General features: G+C 38.7%; 2 protein-coding genes across 3 annotated transcripts in view; one reads left to right on the top strand and one right to left on the bottom strand.

The window, feature by feature from the left end:
- Positions 1-7,301, top strand: part of LOC105197651 (ras-related protein Rap1) — an 18,735-nt gene extending 11,434 nt beyond the window's left edge. The window contains exons 2-4 of the mRNA XM_011164122.3: positions 5,060-5,338; positions 5,784-6,065; positions 6,259-7,301. Coding sequence (XP_011162424.1) covers positions 5,156-5,338; positions 5,784-6,065; positions 6,259-6,348 — 555 coding nt within the window. The 5' untranslated portion in view covers positions 5,060-5,155 and the 3' untranslated portion in view covers positions 6,349-7,301. The remainder of the gene's footprint in view (positions 1-5,059; positions 5,339-5,783; positions 6,066-6,258) is intronic.
- Positions 6,778-16,966, bottom strand: LOC105197650 (carboxylesterase 5A). Of its 2 annotated transcripts, none has more exons than XM_039454702.1 (5): positions 16,451-16,966; positions 13,577-13,853; positions 10,434-10,543; positions 9,381-9,882; positions 6,778-8,548 (listed from the first exon to the last, which is right to left on the bottom strand). In XM_039454702.1, the coding sequence occupies exons 2-5, from the start codon at positions 13,635-13,637 to the stop codon at positions 7,701-7,703; spliced, it is 1,521 nt and encodes a 506-aa protein (XP_039310636.1). In that variant the 5' UTR covers positions 13,638-13,853; positions 16,451-16,966; the 3' UTR covers positions 6,778-7,700. The 2 variants fall into 2 exon arrangements, with proteins under 2 accessions (XP_039310636.1, XP_011162422.1); XM_011164120.3 differs by lacking the exon at positions 16,451-16,966 and adding an exon at positions 14,973-15,344.

Genomic DNA, 16,966 nt, shown 5'->3' with positions numbered 1-16,966 from the left:
TCAAGTCGTCGCGTTTAAGGAAAGTCAATTTATAATTTGCAGGGTCTGCTTTAAATGTGAAATAGGACAAAAAAAGATAAAGGCGAAGCTCTTTAAAAACTTGCCAAATCGATGCAGAAACTTTATGAATGTAAAGCTACTATCAGACTGTTCATTGCAGATTGCAAATTGCGAATTGAATATTAACTTTCCAATTAGATAATTTTAATTTCAATTTGTTTCGTTCTTCGTTGGTTAAATTGTAAATCTTCAATTTGCAATCCTCACTCTCCAATGCATAATCTGATATAGATTTCGATCGCACAAAAATCCTAAATCGTATCTGAAGTATACAAAAAGAATTACGGAGCTATTATTAATAAGAGCTAAATTGTCAACTTATTTTGTTTTCATTCCGAACCCATCGCGTCTGGCCGATTGTCTCCCAGTTGTCCCTGCAACGACAATGATTGGTTTCGGTCGTTCCACCTTCCGAGCGAGGCGAGACGCGACGCGGCGCGACGCGCTCGCGGCATGCGTGTGCGTGCGTAACAACGGGCGACGTATACGTCGATGACGATAGCGCTTCGCCTTCGAGGAGTAAAGACCCGGTTGGGTGAAGTGACTCGACGTCGGTAGAGGTGACCGAGTGCAATCAAGTGTATCGGGAGTCGCTGGAGCAGATAACGTATTTACAGGTCAAAGTGATTGGCGGCGCGTCGGTATGTACGGCCGATACATCCCTCCTGTGCCTTGTGTCAAGCACACACACACACACACACACACACACACTCGCGCGCGGGCGTGATAGGCACAGATCCTTGCACGCGTCCGGGATGTACAACAACGGCGATTGTGCCTCGTAGCACTCACCGATATGCATGTACGTGTCGGCTGCACAAGGATCATGCGCGCGCGTTTACGCTGTAAAAGTATGCGCAAGTTACACGTGTAAACTTTGTGTTTTATTTGGTCACATCGGTCTAACTGGGTCTACGGCGTTTGGCCAAGTATTCGCGCCAACGTTCGATGAGAAATCTCGCAGGTCGCGGTTCGTGAATGTGCAAGGTCGAGTCGATTTCGTTCCATTCCGATAAATTCGTAAGAGGATTATGAAGTTGGTACAAGTAAAGAAGTAAAGAGCGAATCGAGATAGCTCGACCATAGACGTTGGTGGATGGAGTTGAAGACCCCATCTCGCGATGTCGTGATCGAGAAGAGAACAATCTCTTCTCGAATTCATATTATAAATATCTTTAGCTTTAACTCGATCCGGAATTTTTATAAAATAGAGATTGCTTATTGAAACGAACAATTTTTCTTGAAACATATAATAACAATAAATTCCACAATTAGGCAAGAGATTGAAGAAAACTTGGAAACTGTAGCCTGAATGATTCGGAAATAACAAACGCGAAATATATTTGAAAAATGACGCGATTGCAACTTACATCTTGGTGAGTTGCGTTTTCTACCGGCAGAAATATGTCACGAGCATGAGAAACTCCGCGAGAAGCCTTGCTTTCTAATTCCCGCGTTTAGCGGCTTTAATTGTCACGGACCGACATCTCCTGACAGTAATATGCTTAATTAAAGTCAAAGACGAAGGTTGATCAAAGTTCACTCGACCAGCTTCTTTCGCGAGATAAACGTACAAAGAACTTGGTGCGTATTACAAGGAAAACGATTTTATCGACCAGTAGTGAATGTTCAGAGACAGTCCCAAAGAAATGGGTGAATGCACGAAGGATTAAAAAGACATCCTCTGAACATTTGTAGAAATTCGGAGAAATTCGGAATGGAAAATTTGTGAATCGTCGTCAACTCCTTTGAGTCACAAATGCAAAATGTGAAACATGTGTGCTAACAGGGATCGTTTTCATTTATACATCGTGTATGAATTCGCCAGAATTATCTCTCGGTTTTCATCCCAATCCCTCTGATCCTTAACAAAGTAAACGCGCGCCGCGATTATCCTTATCCCTCATGAGAAATGAATACAGAGCCCAAAGCACGTCGGCAAGCTTTTCCCCTTTTCTTGAGAAAGACGCGTGTGTTTTGAAAGAACTGATCTCTCAATTTCACCATTGGCGAGTCTTAAATCTCGGACGAGACGGGGGGGGGGAAGGGGGTACGGAGATTTTAAATAATATTCGCGGCGTCCCACGCCACAGTCTAATAACTAGGTCAGGAAAATGCTGGCAAACTTTCCTCTAATCTGTATTTAAGTGCGTGTCTGTGCGTGCGTGCGTGCGTGCGACTTTGTGTATATTTTTTCAATTGCGAAGCTGTATTGTAGCAACGCCAAAAGTTCGATCCGCTCAGTACTTTTCATCAACTTATTGCCCGTACATGCCTGCTTTTATACGATCCCTGTTAATTCGCGCACTTAATTGCACTATATGTGACGTATTATAACAAAACTGCAAATTGTAAACGCATTACAACGAGTCAAGCTATAAATGAGCGGCGAGAGTGACTCTTCCCTGAAATTTCTGTTCGAATTGATGTTGTTTCGCGATATTGGCACGTTGCTGATTGTTATTACAGATATTGTTTGGTTTTCGTTAATAACAACGCTATCGCAAAACTGTCTGGAAAACAAAGAAAAGTTGGCGAAAATTTGAACACGGTCGTGATACACCGCGGAGAGCAAAAAAAAAAAACTTGAGAGTCATTCTTGGGCAAGATACGCTCGTAAAAGATAACAAAGCTATTTTCAGCTGTGCGTGTGCTTTTTCACGAGTTCTCATTTTTACCTACAACGCGTTCGTTTTTCTTGAGACATTGTAATCATAGTTAATTCTATTCTGTAAAATCCAAAGAAATGAATCGTGTTGTCCAAGAAAATACTGAAAAACTTTGAAATTCTTCGCGGAAGAAAGTAGTTTTCTATCTAAAAAACAGCTGGCTACAAATATGGAAATAATTTTAATAGATCAGCAAAATCATTGTGTAAAATATTCAAATGGTTACCAGAATATCAAAACTTTTTGCAGTATTGCTCGTCATGCTTGAACCTTGATTATTTTGATCAATTATTTTGAAGATCCAAAATTATTTTCAAATCTATATCTAGCTAAATTTTTAGATACTTTAGCAAAACCATTTTTTCCATGCGAAAATTCTTCTTTCTTCTGCTCTTTCCCAGAGAGATTATTAAATATTCAAAAATTAAAGTTAGTTCGCCATCGTGACACACGACGCGATTCGTTCGAAGATAGATAACGATTTGGTAAACTTGTCAAGTGACATTTTGACGAATTATTTATTCACGATCAACCGGGAATAATATCTCATACAAAGTTATTCAGAAGCACACCGTCATATCTTCATCTTGTATTAAATATTTACGAGAGAACACTGCTCGTTCGTTTTATTCTAGCCAACAAAAATCAATTCCTTTTTGTAGAATAAATAACAGTAAATAAACAAATAAAATTAAATATGAGTTGGATCGGGATGTTTATATGTATATAAATAGTAAACAACCGAGTAATACCAATATTTTTGAATTGTTTGAAATTGTCGAAATAGAAACGCAGACAACATTTGGTTACACGATACGCAATTTTAGTTTTTAGTTTTTTTTTTTTTTACGAAATTTATGTGTGAAAGATAGGAATCTATCGTTATAAAATTTCAAATGCATTGTAGTAATGTTACACGCTTCCGTGGTAACTTTATCAAATACGTACCGACGAAAGTCCGAGAGTAGTGGCTTTCATTGTACAGGTCCATTCATAAGGTAAAATCAATGACGGATTGGAGCAAAGAATTGCGTAGTCGTTGATTGGCCGCAGCTCGTCGCCATGATGCAACCGTTGGCCAATCGACGTCCCGTTCTCGACATTCGTGTTTTTCTTCTTACTCCGCTATTCGTCGTGCGAAATAACGTGCTTCGACGAAGCAAAACATGACGGGAACGCATTGCGTGAAGCACTGCTTTCCTGTGAAACAATTAACCATACCACTTCCGTTTCCGGATGCCGGAATTTTGCGCGATAGCAGTAGCAACCTTTCAGTATTGGGAAACTGGAGCCAACGTAAAAACAAAAAAAAGGGGGGAAACTTATTTTCACGAAACACTGCGTAGTACAAATGTCGAATTTCACATTGTAACGATGCAATGTCATTTACAATATTATGATATAAAATTGTTATTTGGATATATAATACCAATTAAAAATCGAAATTTGAAAACTCTAGGTTTCTTAAGTTTATTTTTTTTCCTAATAATCAAGTAAAAATTTCATCATTTGAATATGGTATATCTGAATTTTGACTCTGAATCAGCTACAAAGAACAATACAACGAATAATTTGGTTTATAATGGCTTATTCAGCGTGAATATAATCATATTTTAATTAATAACTTTTTAAACGAGTAAATGGATTCGAATAAACTTTTGCTCCAACATTTACTAGAGCTTTATTAGTATATGTAAAAAAATTGATTATATTTGTAATGTTCTTCCTCATCAAATTTGCAAAAAATAATACAAAACGTAATTTTACATGAGAATCAAGAGCAAACACAAAATTAAATAACTTTGAACCACAGAAAGAGAATTGTACTTATGTTTTACACAGATACTTAAACATAATAACAAAACAATATCTATAAAATTATGATATGTTTGAAATATTCTTTGATATATGAGACATACATCTTTAAGTCAACTTCTTTTTTATATTTTATATATTTAATTACAAAAGATTAAATATTTATCTTTATAATATTTATTTGCTTGAATTGCTCTTTTTTTATTTAACGAGGCAAATTTTTAGACGATGCAATATTAGAAATTGTGAAGATTATTATATCTTTGCGAGAAAAAAACATGAGAGCTAGAGAGAAATTACCTTCCTTTACATGTACATGTAATGATAATTTATGGTAATTTACCATAATCGTGAATATAAACCTTTGCTTTACTTGGCGTGAAATCATCGTATATACGCATAAAAAGCATTGAGTCATAAAGGCTGAGTCGTCCTGAGGAAGGTGTGTCATTAAAATTAACCCGTTGTGTAATGTTCGTGGCCTTTAACTAGACGGTTGTATGTTGTTGTTTCAGGTCCGTTTCACTGAAAGCAAATCGAGGCAAAACGTGGCGGATTCGGTGACCCTTCGACTGTGATCAGGCCCATAGGCAGTAGGTAGGGCTAAGGAGATGCGCGAATATAAAATAGTGGTACTGGGCAGCGGAGGTGTAGGCAAGTCTGCCCTCACTGTCCAGTTTGTGCAGGAGATCTTCGTAGAGAAGTATGACCCGACGATCGAGGATAGCTACCGTAAGCAAGTCGAGGTCGACGGTCAACAATGTATGTTAGAAATTCTAGACACAGCCGGCACGGTAAGTAACACTCTCTTCTCTAACATATCTCTACTATTTCAAATATATGCGAATATATAACGTAAAGAAATAAAATTTGAAATGAAATGTGAATTCTTGAAATGGGTTGTCTGTCATTTATATTATATTCTTTTACTCGTGTCCTTATGTCACATATGTATATGGAATGAGGCTCGGGATCGAATCTGAAACTATAATGTCCGCTTTCGCATCGAGCCACGCGTTGTCATCCCTGAGATGTGAAATTGATTTCATCCATTTTTGCCCGAGTGTTGGTTTTATCTTGTTTCTCTGTTATATTTTCCATTTTATTCACGCAACGGCGAACTAAAGACTTGAATGAAGTAGCACAAAAACGCGCTATTTCACTTATCTTTTAACGTGTGTCGTCGCGTAACTTCCTTTTTCATTTTTAAATGACGCTATCATTCTTATCCGTTCGCAGGAACAATTCACAGCCATGAGGGACCTTTATATGAAAAATGGGCAGGGCTTCGTGTTAGTATATTCGATAACAGCACAATCAACCTTCAACGACCTGCAAGACCTCAGGGAACAAATCCTGCGGGTAAAGGACACGGATGATGTGCCGATGGTGCTAGTAGGTAACAAGTGTGATCTGGAGGACGAGAGGGTAGTAGGAAAGGATCAGGGTGTCAACCTTGCCCGGCAATTCAATTGCGTGTTTATGGAGACCTCTGCCAAAGCTAAAATTAATGTTCGCGATGTGAGTTGATTCTTAATTCTTCTTTATTATAATTTGAACAGCATTTTACACTCTCATTGCTTGCTTTTATTAATAAAAGTAATTGGCTCGCAATATTTTGTACTAATAATCGAAACTAATAATCGAATTCTAATCGGCAAATCTCCGAGTATAGTTGACACGGTTTTAACAACTCGCCACCTTTTGTTTTTAGATTTTCTACGATCTGGTGCGGCAAATAAATAAGAAATCGCCAGAGAAGAAGATGAAGCAGAAAAAGAAATCGCTGTGCCTACTTCTGTAAGGTATATATATGGCGCCCATATTCTCCTACATGAAAATCCGAGGACACCAGTGGATTAAAAAAAAAACCGACCGAAGTGGTTATAAAACAAGAAAAATACTAATGACAAAAGAGGAGGAGGGGGCTGACGGAATATTAAGCGACGGTAGAACGGGAATCTACGGTACTGAAATCCGAACGGTTGTAAAACGACGGTAGAGAGACGATGGGAGAATAAGGGCATATAAGGGCACAAGGTAACGCAACGGAGCGAAGAACGAAGAGATACGTGGAAGGGAACGCAGCGATAAGCGGAAGGAAATATTGTATATAACATTGGTTCCGGGATGGCTCGTGTGCACGCGCAAGCAACAGCGCACAAAGTAGGATACGAGACCCCGCAGCATCGGTTATCACTGTAGGAGTTTTGCACGAATAAATGAAGGGAAAAATGATTAATAGTATATATTTAGGAGAATGGAAGAGATAAGAAAAAAAGAAACGTTTGTGGACATGCGCGTGCGCAGGCCATTAGCCCCCATGCATCGCGCTCTCGCCGCGCATCTCTCTCTCTCTTATATAATATAATAATTATACATAGATGGTACTTGAACATGATTATTGCTATTATTAATATTAATTAATTATTAATTATTATCGGATCATCAAAATATTCATAAGTTATCAAACTGTTTGTTTCTCAAACAAAGTATGTTTTTCTATATCTCTCCGTATTAAGGCAAATAATAAAAAAAATCAGTGAATGTTAAAAAAAAGGGCCCAAGTTTCCTACTCTTGTAATGCAACCTGGATTTCATTTTATTTCATTCCGAGCCCCCTTTGTCTCATTTGTGAATCATGTTCTGCCGTTCGCGTGATTAGTCTGTAGATAATTTTTCCTTGTTTCGTATAATCTCTACATCAAGTAACAGTTGTAAGATAAGAAAAACGGAATAAAGTAACTTTGTGATATACGCAATGTAATTGGGATATCAAATGCGAACGTAAAAAAATTTAATATTACTACCATATCGCAATAGTTACAGACGTACAAGTACGAGAACTCGGAATTAAAGGCGTACGATATTGTGAGATATCGCAGAATCTATTCACACACACACACACACACACACACACACACACACAAGAAAAATGCAAATTTCGCGAGATATATATTCTACAAAAGTATAACAAGATTATTATTGCGTTTACTTTTAAAAAGTAGAGTGTGGGAAGAGATCTTGTTATAAAATTGCAAAATCTGACAACGCTGTTTCATCTTCTTTCGTTATTGGTCTATTAAAAATATACAACAGCGAGCGTAACACCTCTTTTTAAATCAGTATTTAATATTTTACGCTGTGAAAGCGTAGCTAGAACCAGAAGCGATAAAACGCCATCGTAGCCAGCACGCCGCTGAAACACACGCTGCGAGAGAATATCCTCCATGTCATCGCCATGCTCGTGATGTTGCAACAATTGTTGGTCGCTTCCATGACGACTTGTGGATAATACTCGTTCCAGAATGCGAGTGCCTTGTAGTCTACCGCATTCGGCTCGTTCATCTCCACGTTTTTATCAATGATCAGAATTCTCGGATTGTCCTGTGTATAAGGTTCCCACTTGATTGATCCTGTGGCGCTCGTCAAAGAGGGATCTCCGGTTTTAGCGAACGTCGCCAGCATAGCCATCATTACGTCGGACATCTTCTTATCGTTGAAGATCCATTGCGTGCTGGCACCCATCAGATGCGGTAAACCCCAGACGAATGGGAGCTCAAACATGTGTGGCACGCCCGCCCATTCTGGCACGTCCTTCGCGACCGGTTGCGTTTTGGGACGATAATCGAACCGATATACGAAAGCCGTTGCCTTTTTTCGCTTTGCTACTTTGCCGGCAAGCAAAGTCAGGCCAGCCGCGTAATTTCTTTCCGTTTGCAGATCCAAGTATCTGTCGCGAAATATCGTCGTGTTTGTCGTAGATGGGTATGGTCTATAGAAGAACAGCACTGCGTTCGTCACCATCTCGGGCTTCGACTCGCAGGTACTGTTGTCATCTGGGTTCTGCACCGCTGCCGTGAACTCATCTGTGATCATCGTCTCGAAACTTGCCGAAGAAAGTCCACCCTCTGAATTCTGGTCACTGGCCATGGTCTCCATATACGCCAGAACTTGCTCGTTATTCGTATAGCCGGCGATCAGCGGCACCGCATTGAAGTTACCTAATTAACCAAAGTTAAGGAATGATTTAAATCGTTATATCGAAAAAAAATGCAAAAATTGAAAGGATATCTAAAAGTTTCGACGTTTAAAAGAATTTAAATAAACTTTTAGAGACTAAATATTTAAGAATACATTTAAGAGTACGCTTGCTAAATATTTTGGCGTCTATCTTTAGATCGATGTTAAGGCTCCTGTAGGCCTATTCTCTAACTTTATAACGACAATTCGGTATCGTTACAGCGTCGTTGCGCACATATTATACATGGTAGAAAAGCTGCGCAACGACACGTAACGATATCCCTAGCTATCGTTAAGGGTTACGTAATACGGTCCCTGGCGTCTCAGCTCAGCCGAGAACTTGGCGTTGACGATAGCGACTTTCCGTCATGAACAAAATTAGAACTAATAGGCGTGATACGTGACAGATTGACAATGAAATGTCGTCATGCGTGTCATTTTGTTATTATGCGTTTCATTATGAAAATGTGACTCGTCTCGTATTTATCGAATTCGTAAAAAATGAATGAACCACAAGTAAAGTTTTTTTGAATTTTATACATAAAAGCATATTTTTCACTCTTTTCAATAGCTATCCGTGTGTTTTCCCATCTGAATAGGCTGAATAGGCTTTACGTGCTTTTTACGACTATTTACTGTTAAGCGGAAAATGGATAGTCGATACCCAAATTTACAAGTGTTTTAAAGCCATCTCATTAGTCTATTTTATCGAAATTCTCTTTATTTATAAAGATCAATACGGCTGCAGCGAGTGGACAGAAGCCTTAAGAACTCGAATATTAAGTTATTTGAGTCACTATATGGAGCAAGTACCACTTTCCAAGATGTCCTTCGGATGTTGCGCGAGAAACGGTTCCGTCTCGTTGTTCGTTTCGGCATCAACGATCGGACCCCACGTCTCGATGTCGGATGAGTGCTTGATCAGAAAGTCGGCTGGTAACCGCCGCAGGCATTCCATCAGCGCGCTGGTCGGTCGTCGATTGCAGCCGAACTTGTCAGCTATGATGTCCACGACCGGCTTCTCCCTGTCCAGCGTGCCGACGGAACCGATGGCGTCCCCGCTCATGGCGATCGCCTTATGGAACTTGTCTCTACTGAGAGGACTCAGAATGTGCAGGCCCACGCTTATGGCGCCGGAACTGTGACCGTAGATGACGATGTTGTTGGGCGAGCCATTGAAGTACTTGATGTTTCGCTTTATCCAGTCAAGGGCAGCGATCTGATCGAACATGCCGTAATTGCCGGATGCCTCAGTGTCCGTCGTCGTGAAGAATCCGAGGATGTTTAATCGATACGCCACCGTCACCACTAGCACCTGCCGGCCGCAAAAGTCGCCCTCGTTTAATCTCGCGGATTATAGATCTTTCTCTTTTTCTTTTTAACACGCGCGCGATAAAATCTCACGAGCAATCATTATCAAAAGTTTCGAGATTTACTTTCGTTTCGTGCCACGCAAGCGATCAATTTGCCTTCCCTCGCTCCCTGAGGTGAGTTATTCCTGAGAGTCGTAAACGATACCGCATTATGTACATTACGTCAGGATGTGTAACGAAAGCTCCATTAATGATGTATCGTGGCCGAATATCAAAGGGTGCGGTTCTATTCTAGAAGTGACGCGGCACGTGAGATGAGGAGAAGGAAAAACCCGGTCCCGATTCGATTTCCTTCGATTTTACGTCTACTCTGTAAATGTTCAGGAAATTGATTGAATACCGTTAAAAATACACACGTTAATCACCCTTACTCTTTCCGTACATTGTGATTATATCGATATCGATTAGTTGTCGACCGAGTCACGTTAATTTCAATTTCGTATTCATTTTCCGGCCGTTTCGCAAGTACCTATACGTCCGCGTGTAATCGCACCTTTTGTTTGGTAACGAATATAGAGGCGTCCCAGATCGCTGGAATTCCAGTGTTGAAGTCGCCACTGTGGAACCAGACCATCACTGGCCATGGGTCGCTTTGACGGTTTCCTACACACATGAAATATTCGTTAATTATCAGGATCATTAATCCATCAACGAAAGATTGTTAACCTGGTGAGACGTTTTTATTTGATTGTAAGCCGCACACGTCTGGATACCAGTCGCACTTGGTATCCAGACAAGGTCCGAAACACCCTCGAACGCGATTCAAGTTGGGATCTAACTCTTTTAAGGATTTCACAAGTATCGAGGAAAATGGACTAAATCGATATTAATAATAACGAATCTAATGTTTTTGTACGATTTCGTAATTTTAGACTGTAAACATATTTTATTAAAAAAAAAAGATGGAGAAGAACTTGAATAATGCTTTATTAGAACTCGATTGCTCTAAAGATAGACGATAATAAATATATTACATTATTATCCTATTGTATAGATGGATAGAGAGAGAGAGAGAGAAATTTATCACGGTGAAGCCATTATAATATAATTCCATACACATCCGAGATTCTATTTTCAACCTAGCAAGCGTGTTACGATAGCAGGGGCCACGGTACGAGATTCCTTGCTCCCTCCTTCCTCCCTGCGGTTTCCTGAACATGGACGTCCCATCACACGTTATCGTCTTGTTGGTCTCTTAGCGACAACCTTGGCAGACTTGCATACGTTTCTTTTGGCATTTTCCGCATTCGTATTACTGTTATCGGTAGGCGGGTTCCAAGTACACCCCAATGTCGCTCCGATGACACGACCCGGGCCTTTCGCAAGTACGGCTAACGTATCCGGCGAAGGGTTTTGCGCGAATCAATGACTCATAATTATAGCTTTAAAGGCTCGGGAAAAAATCCGTTTTTTTCAATTTTTCCGCGGATTTTTTCGGTTTTTTTCCAAGGGTAGAAAAATTCATCGGAAAAATTCAAAAAGTATCAAAGTTTTACGACATGATTTCTTAACTTTAGTTCGCCATACTTATTTTCGAATCCGTAGTTTGCCATACTTCGTGAGATAGCTCAATTTTCCGTCTTATTACTTTCATACTAATTAAAGTTTTTAAGCTTGTATTATAAAAATTAAAAGTATGTAGTCTAAATTCAATGTTCATAAGATAATAGCAGGTCGAGAAAATAATTTGAATTTAAAGTAATTACATTTATAACAAAATATGTAGGAAAAAATGAACTATAAAACGAGACTAATATTAATGTGATGAAAGACATTAAAAATTAAGTAGGCTTTTTTGCAAAAAATTGCTGCTCTTACTATATAAATGACATGTGAGTCACTATTTTTACGAAAAAAACGAGAATTTTTCCGGTTTTTTTCTAGCGATTTGAAAAAAGCGGTTTTTTTAAAACTATACTCATAATGGCAAGTCGTGACGATTCAACGACTCCTTCGCTGAAAGACGAGCAAAGGAGCGAAGAGAGAGAGAGAGAGAGAGAGGGTGAGCTTTCGTGACCGGCTTTCTGGTATCTCCGCATCTCTGACCGGAGCCCTGGAAGCTCGCGTGCCACCGCGAACGCGCTAGTTACAGTTACTACTCTTACCAGCCCCACGTTATATATCGACCCCAACTACCGTCGTCGTCCTCATACGTGCTTTCGTGCCGTGATTTCGCGACTTTGAGATCAGTCCTCCTTTTTTTCTTTTAGGAGAGAGAGAGAGATCGTTTACAGCGATTGTATGCGGATGACGAATTTGTCAACGGCAGTCGAAATATGTTGCGAGTTCTCGGTTTGCTTTCGCCCATTTTATTCCTTTAACTTTTCGTTCGCATATTTGACTTTGGACAGCTTCTTAGATCTCTATCTATACATTTCCTTGGTTATTGCCTCATTAAATTTGTATTAGGGACTGGGGCAAGTGGAAAAACACAGTGCGCAATGCGAAAGTAAACGTTTGTTGGATCTATGCTTTAAAATAAAATTCTACGTATACTTACGAAATGAAATATACTTTAAAGGACAAAACTATATTATTTTTGGTAAATCTATTTAGAATTATAAGATAAATTTATTTTCAAGAAAATTTTAAAATTTTAAATACTTAATTTTTTTTAAGTTTTATAAAAATGTTTTCTTATATTTAAATTTGTTCTATTTTAGGTAATTCTGTATTTGAATTAGTTAAAAGAGTAACTTTTAGCTAGAAAAATAATTTAATAATAATCAAATCACTGGTTTGTGCATAATAAAATTATTATACTGACTTATTTTTTTTATCGATGATATATTTGTGGCAATCACACATTCTCAATTCAAATGAAAAAATAATTGGAAAAAACTTTGAAAAAAGTAATCACTAAGCAATATCAGGCATGAACGAAGCGCGAATTTCACGGAACAATTATCTAAGTTAATCATGTCAGGCATTATCAGAACGTCCACCTTCATGCTTTTTACGTTGCGACGCGATAAATCTTCTCAGCACGACAGTAGGCACCTCCGTACGGCACATTATTAATTTTTTGCTTTTGGTCTACTTTTATCTGATTGCGATGGTATATAATGCTCGCCCCTGCAAGTACCATAATCAGCCCCTTTCGCTTGGACGATAAGAATCGGTCTCCGAGAACTTGAGGGCGAGCATTATCTCGCACTCTGTTCGGAACGAACTTCGTCGTTGACCGTCGTTTCTTCGTCGCTACATTGCGTGTTTTCTCTAACGTTTTCAAAGTTTATGTAAGAAAGAAATATCACATATATAGGCGGTATCAAGGACTGTATCAAGCATATTCTCTTTGTCGATCGCATTTATCACGAAAAGTTTTTACGTTACGTCAGGAAAATCTGTCTGTGAGAATGAACGAAAGTAACATCCGAGTCTCTCTTCATTTTTTTTTTTTTTTTGTATGTTGAAACTCTTGTCGGAAGAGCTAGAGATCACGAATGAAAAATTTATGTCCAAAAGAGAAATAATAATTTGCAGAAATTATAATAATTACCTAATAAATGTATTTAAATTTATGTTTAAAAGAAATTTAAAATAATTTAGAAACAAACTTTCAATCTGGAAAGCTAATAAAATTTTGCATACCAAATTTTAATTTTAACCAATTCTACGATTGAATGCGCATACCTTCGTTCGGGACGAAGATGTTCAAAAAGAGACAATCTTCGCTGAATCCCGGATCGGGCATATCCGGTGGTAGCAATCGCTTATAGAGCTTCTCGTGCAATTTAAGTCGACCTGAAGCCTGTTGGCAAGATGGTGCGAATTGTGTTGCATTTCTCACGCCACTCCAGGAGGGAAGAGGATCTGTCACCGGCCGCGCAAAGCGAAGCTGACCAACCGGAGGTTGCGCATAAGGAATACCGAGGTACTGCGTTAGTCTCAATGAATTACTGATAGATACCTAAATTTCAGAAGAATTCATTAACTAACAAAAGAGAAATCTTATCAAAGATTAAAAATCTTAATTTTAATTAGTTTATTTTCCATTATTTCTTTCTTTCTAGGATTAAAAAAAAAGTAACAAATTAGTTGATTTGTATATTGTACTTTTTTCTTTTTCACATGAAAACAGAAAACAAAATATATATTACCGCGAAAATTGGATTTGAATTACAAAATTACAAAATTGACTATATATTTTTGTTCAAAGCGATTTTCATTCAAAGCTTAAACTTTAGCCGAATTAATATTAATAATAAAATATCTCTTTTAATCTCTAAATTAAATTAATAAATTGAATTGATTGCAAAAATATATTTAACTGGACATAATACGGTGCATTTCTATTTTTATTTCTATTTAGAATTGTAATTCAAAAGAAATATAGTGAAATTAATACCCGAATTACCAGATATAAAATCAACTATTTACTTGTAACGGCGACCTTTGTTTGAAGATTTAAATGCCTGTTTAGGATAACTCCGGTATATATGCCGCACTTATACTTAATTTATCAAGCATTATTTACTATATTTAAAATAAATAAGCTGTATATTGTTTACTACTATAGAAAAATTAAAAAATAAAACATTTTCCTATATTTGGAAAAAAACTTGTGGAAATCTTTGTATTTTTGCCGTACATCAAAAAGGTAGGATGTACAGTTATTCATAAGTTAAACTATCAAGCTGAATAAAAAATACAAGAACCTTTGCTATCTCTTTACACTTGTGTATCAGTAACCATTAAGTCTTTTAAGAAGAAAAATTATAATTATTTTACCCAAGTTGTAATACATCGCTGCGCTGCTCACAATATTAATAAATTGATTCAACTCACGATAGTTTCGTTAAGATAAAAAGTTAACGGTAAAAAGAAAATTGAAGTTATAATACTAATATAACAGAATGGCTGCGAGCAAATATTACCTTCGTTCCTTATATTTTTTCTAACTACAGCGGCGTGAATCCTCGCGCGGTATAAATATCGGAGTTATCTCAGATAATGGGGAGGGGGAGGGCAAATAATGGATTTTCAACAAATTAATACAACTTAAGGTCAATAAGAAACACTATCACACCTCTTTGCCGAGAACGCTTCCTTGACTCTGTATCATAACCATCGGATTCTCGCGGTTTAGACCCTGTCGCGCATGGGTCCTTTGAGCGCGACTAACGTGGGTCCTCTGAACGAAAAGCAGGGTAGACGCAAAAAGCAACCACGTCGCGGACCTCATCCTGCAGACTGACTGGAGAATTTCAGGCGAATACCAGGGAACGTAGCGCGCGGCGGTTTCTCGAGCCACCTCCAGTTTCACAGGGGTTACTTCGCGTGACGCCCTACGTTTCGCTTTACTCCAACCGTCCGCCCTCACCGCTCACCCTCGCCCGATGCCTTGGGTTCATTTTCTTGGGTTCGCGGTCGACACGGTGAGCCGTGAGAGACCTGCGCTCTTTCATCCTTCGCGCTCTTCCACCCTTTACACTCGATGGAAAACTCGCGATTTCGTGCCCCCCCCCCCTCCCTCTACCTGGCAAAAGGGGAAAGGGGGTGGCGCGTACGAAAAGTAGAGTCAATCAGCTTGTGAATATCTTTATCTTTCAAAAAAAAAAACCTGGTAACAATCGTATACGATACGGCGAAGCCGCATAGTAAATGCTTATCTAAAACTTTAGGTTACATGAAAAATTATGTGTCGATGCAGCCAATAATTAGATAAGATTTATAACATTGAAATGTATCTAAAAAAAGAAGAAATATTTATTTACGAAGAATGGAATGCATAAACAATGAGTGTTTTGATAGTTCTAGAGGCAGCATCGATGTCTCCCAGCGTACGACTGTGTGAACGTATAAATTTATCAATAAAGAAGACCGCAACGCGCGCGAGACTGATCGATCGGAATAGATAAGACGCAATAGGATAAAAATGCATCTACATATTATATGTATATGTATACGCTAAGGTCGGACACGAGTACAATTGGCCACGGATCAGGCATTTATTTGCATAAAAGTATTAATCGCGATGCAAATATGCGCCGACGCGCGAAATGTAAGCCGAACTGTATCAATGCATCCCCTCAGCTCGCGTTTTATATTACCGGGCACACGTGGACACCGTATCGTAACGATTGACCTAAAAATTCAGTTAACGACAGAATTTTAAAATACGGATGACACTTTATCGATAGGATGCATGAAATACTGCGACGTTACACGTCGTTGCAGCACGCAGGAGGAACGAACGAGGGACACGTGCCGCATTTTACCTCACTATTTTTCTCGGAAAAACTCGCCAATTCTTGCCGCAGCTCATTCTAATTAATTCGTATTATTTATGCATAATCGATAACGTTCGCAAGGTGGAAAAGTATCAGAAACGTCGAATGAAGAATTTCGTTGAACGTCAAAGGCTTTTAAGATCGATACAGGGGTCTTTCGCCCCTAAGAAAGGGAGAGAGAGAGAGAGAGAGAGAGAGAGAGAGAGAAAAGAGAATCTGGAAGGGGAAAGGAGAAAAGGTAACACGCTATCATTAAGATGTAATCTTCAAGTACCTTCAGCTAGTGTGACCTTGAACGTTGCGCAACCCGCAATTATCTGTGTCCGGCCGAAAAGTCTTTTCTTCAGTCTCGATCGTCGTAATTACGCTCGGCGGGAATGTGTGGCGTGCCGATATTAAATTACTCTATAAATTAAGCAGTAAAATTTCCTTCGATCGTACATGTGGATTATACAAGCAAAATCGCCTCCGTTTCTAAGAACTGTTGTGAAAAATTCCCTCTCCACCGTTATTCTTTTGCTATTTTTTATTCATTGTTTATTTGACTTACGATCGTTTCAATTTTTATTGGTTCGATTAGCTGTGCGCATTATCGATGAAAGTCCCATTCAATCTGCCTAGCCAATGCGCAGCACAAAAGTGCAGCTGCACCTTCTTCGCTCTATGGCTATCGCCATTCGAAGTCGAATAACGCAGTGCCGTATATATGGAATGTCGTGAAATTTGTACAAATTTTCAAACCTTTTAGTATTTCACAACTTTTAAGAATATATCAAACGAATCAATTTAC

This window comes from Solenopsis invicta, chromosome 10, assembly GCF_016802725.1.
Source record: "Solenopsis invicta isolate M01_SB chromosome 10, UNIL_Sinv_3.0, whole genome shotgun sequence".
NCBI classification, from domain to species: Eukaryota; Metazoa; Arthropoda; class Insecta; order Hymenoptera; family Formicidae; genus Solenopsis; species Solenopsis invicta.
This window is presented reverse-complemented; position numbering and strand designations above follow the sequence as displayed.

Excerpts from the sequence above, each read along its gene's own strand:
- LOC105197650 (XM_011164120.3), bottom strand. The coding sequence starts at position 15,128 with ATGAGGTCCGCGACGTGGTTGCTTTTTGCGTCTACCCTGCTTTTCGTT. Across the intron at positions 13,854-14,972 it reads GAAGCGTTCTCGGCAAAGAG|GTATCTATCAGTAATTCATT; the intron begins GTGTGATAGTGT and ends TCTGAAATTTAG. Across the intron at positions 10,544-13,576 it reads CATCTTCGTCCCGAACGAAG|GAAACCGTCAAAGCGACCCA; the intron begins GTATGCGCATTC and ends TCATGTGTGTAG.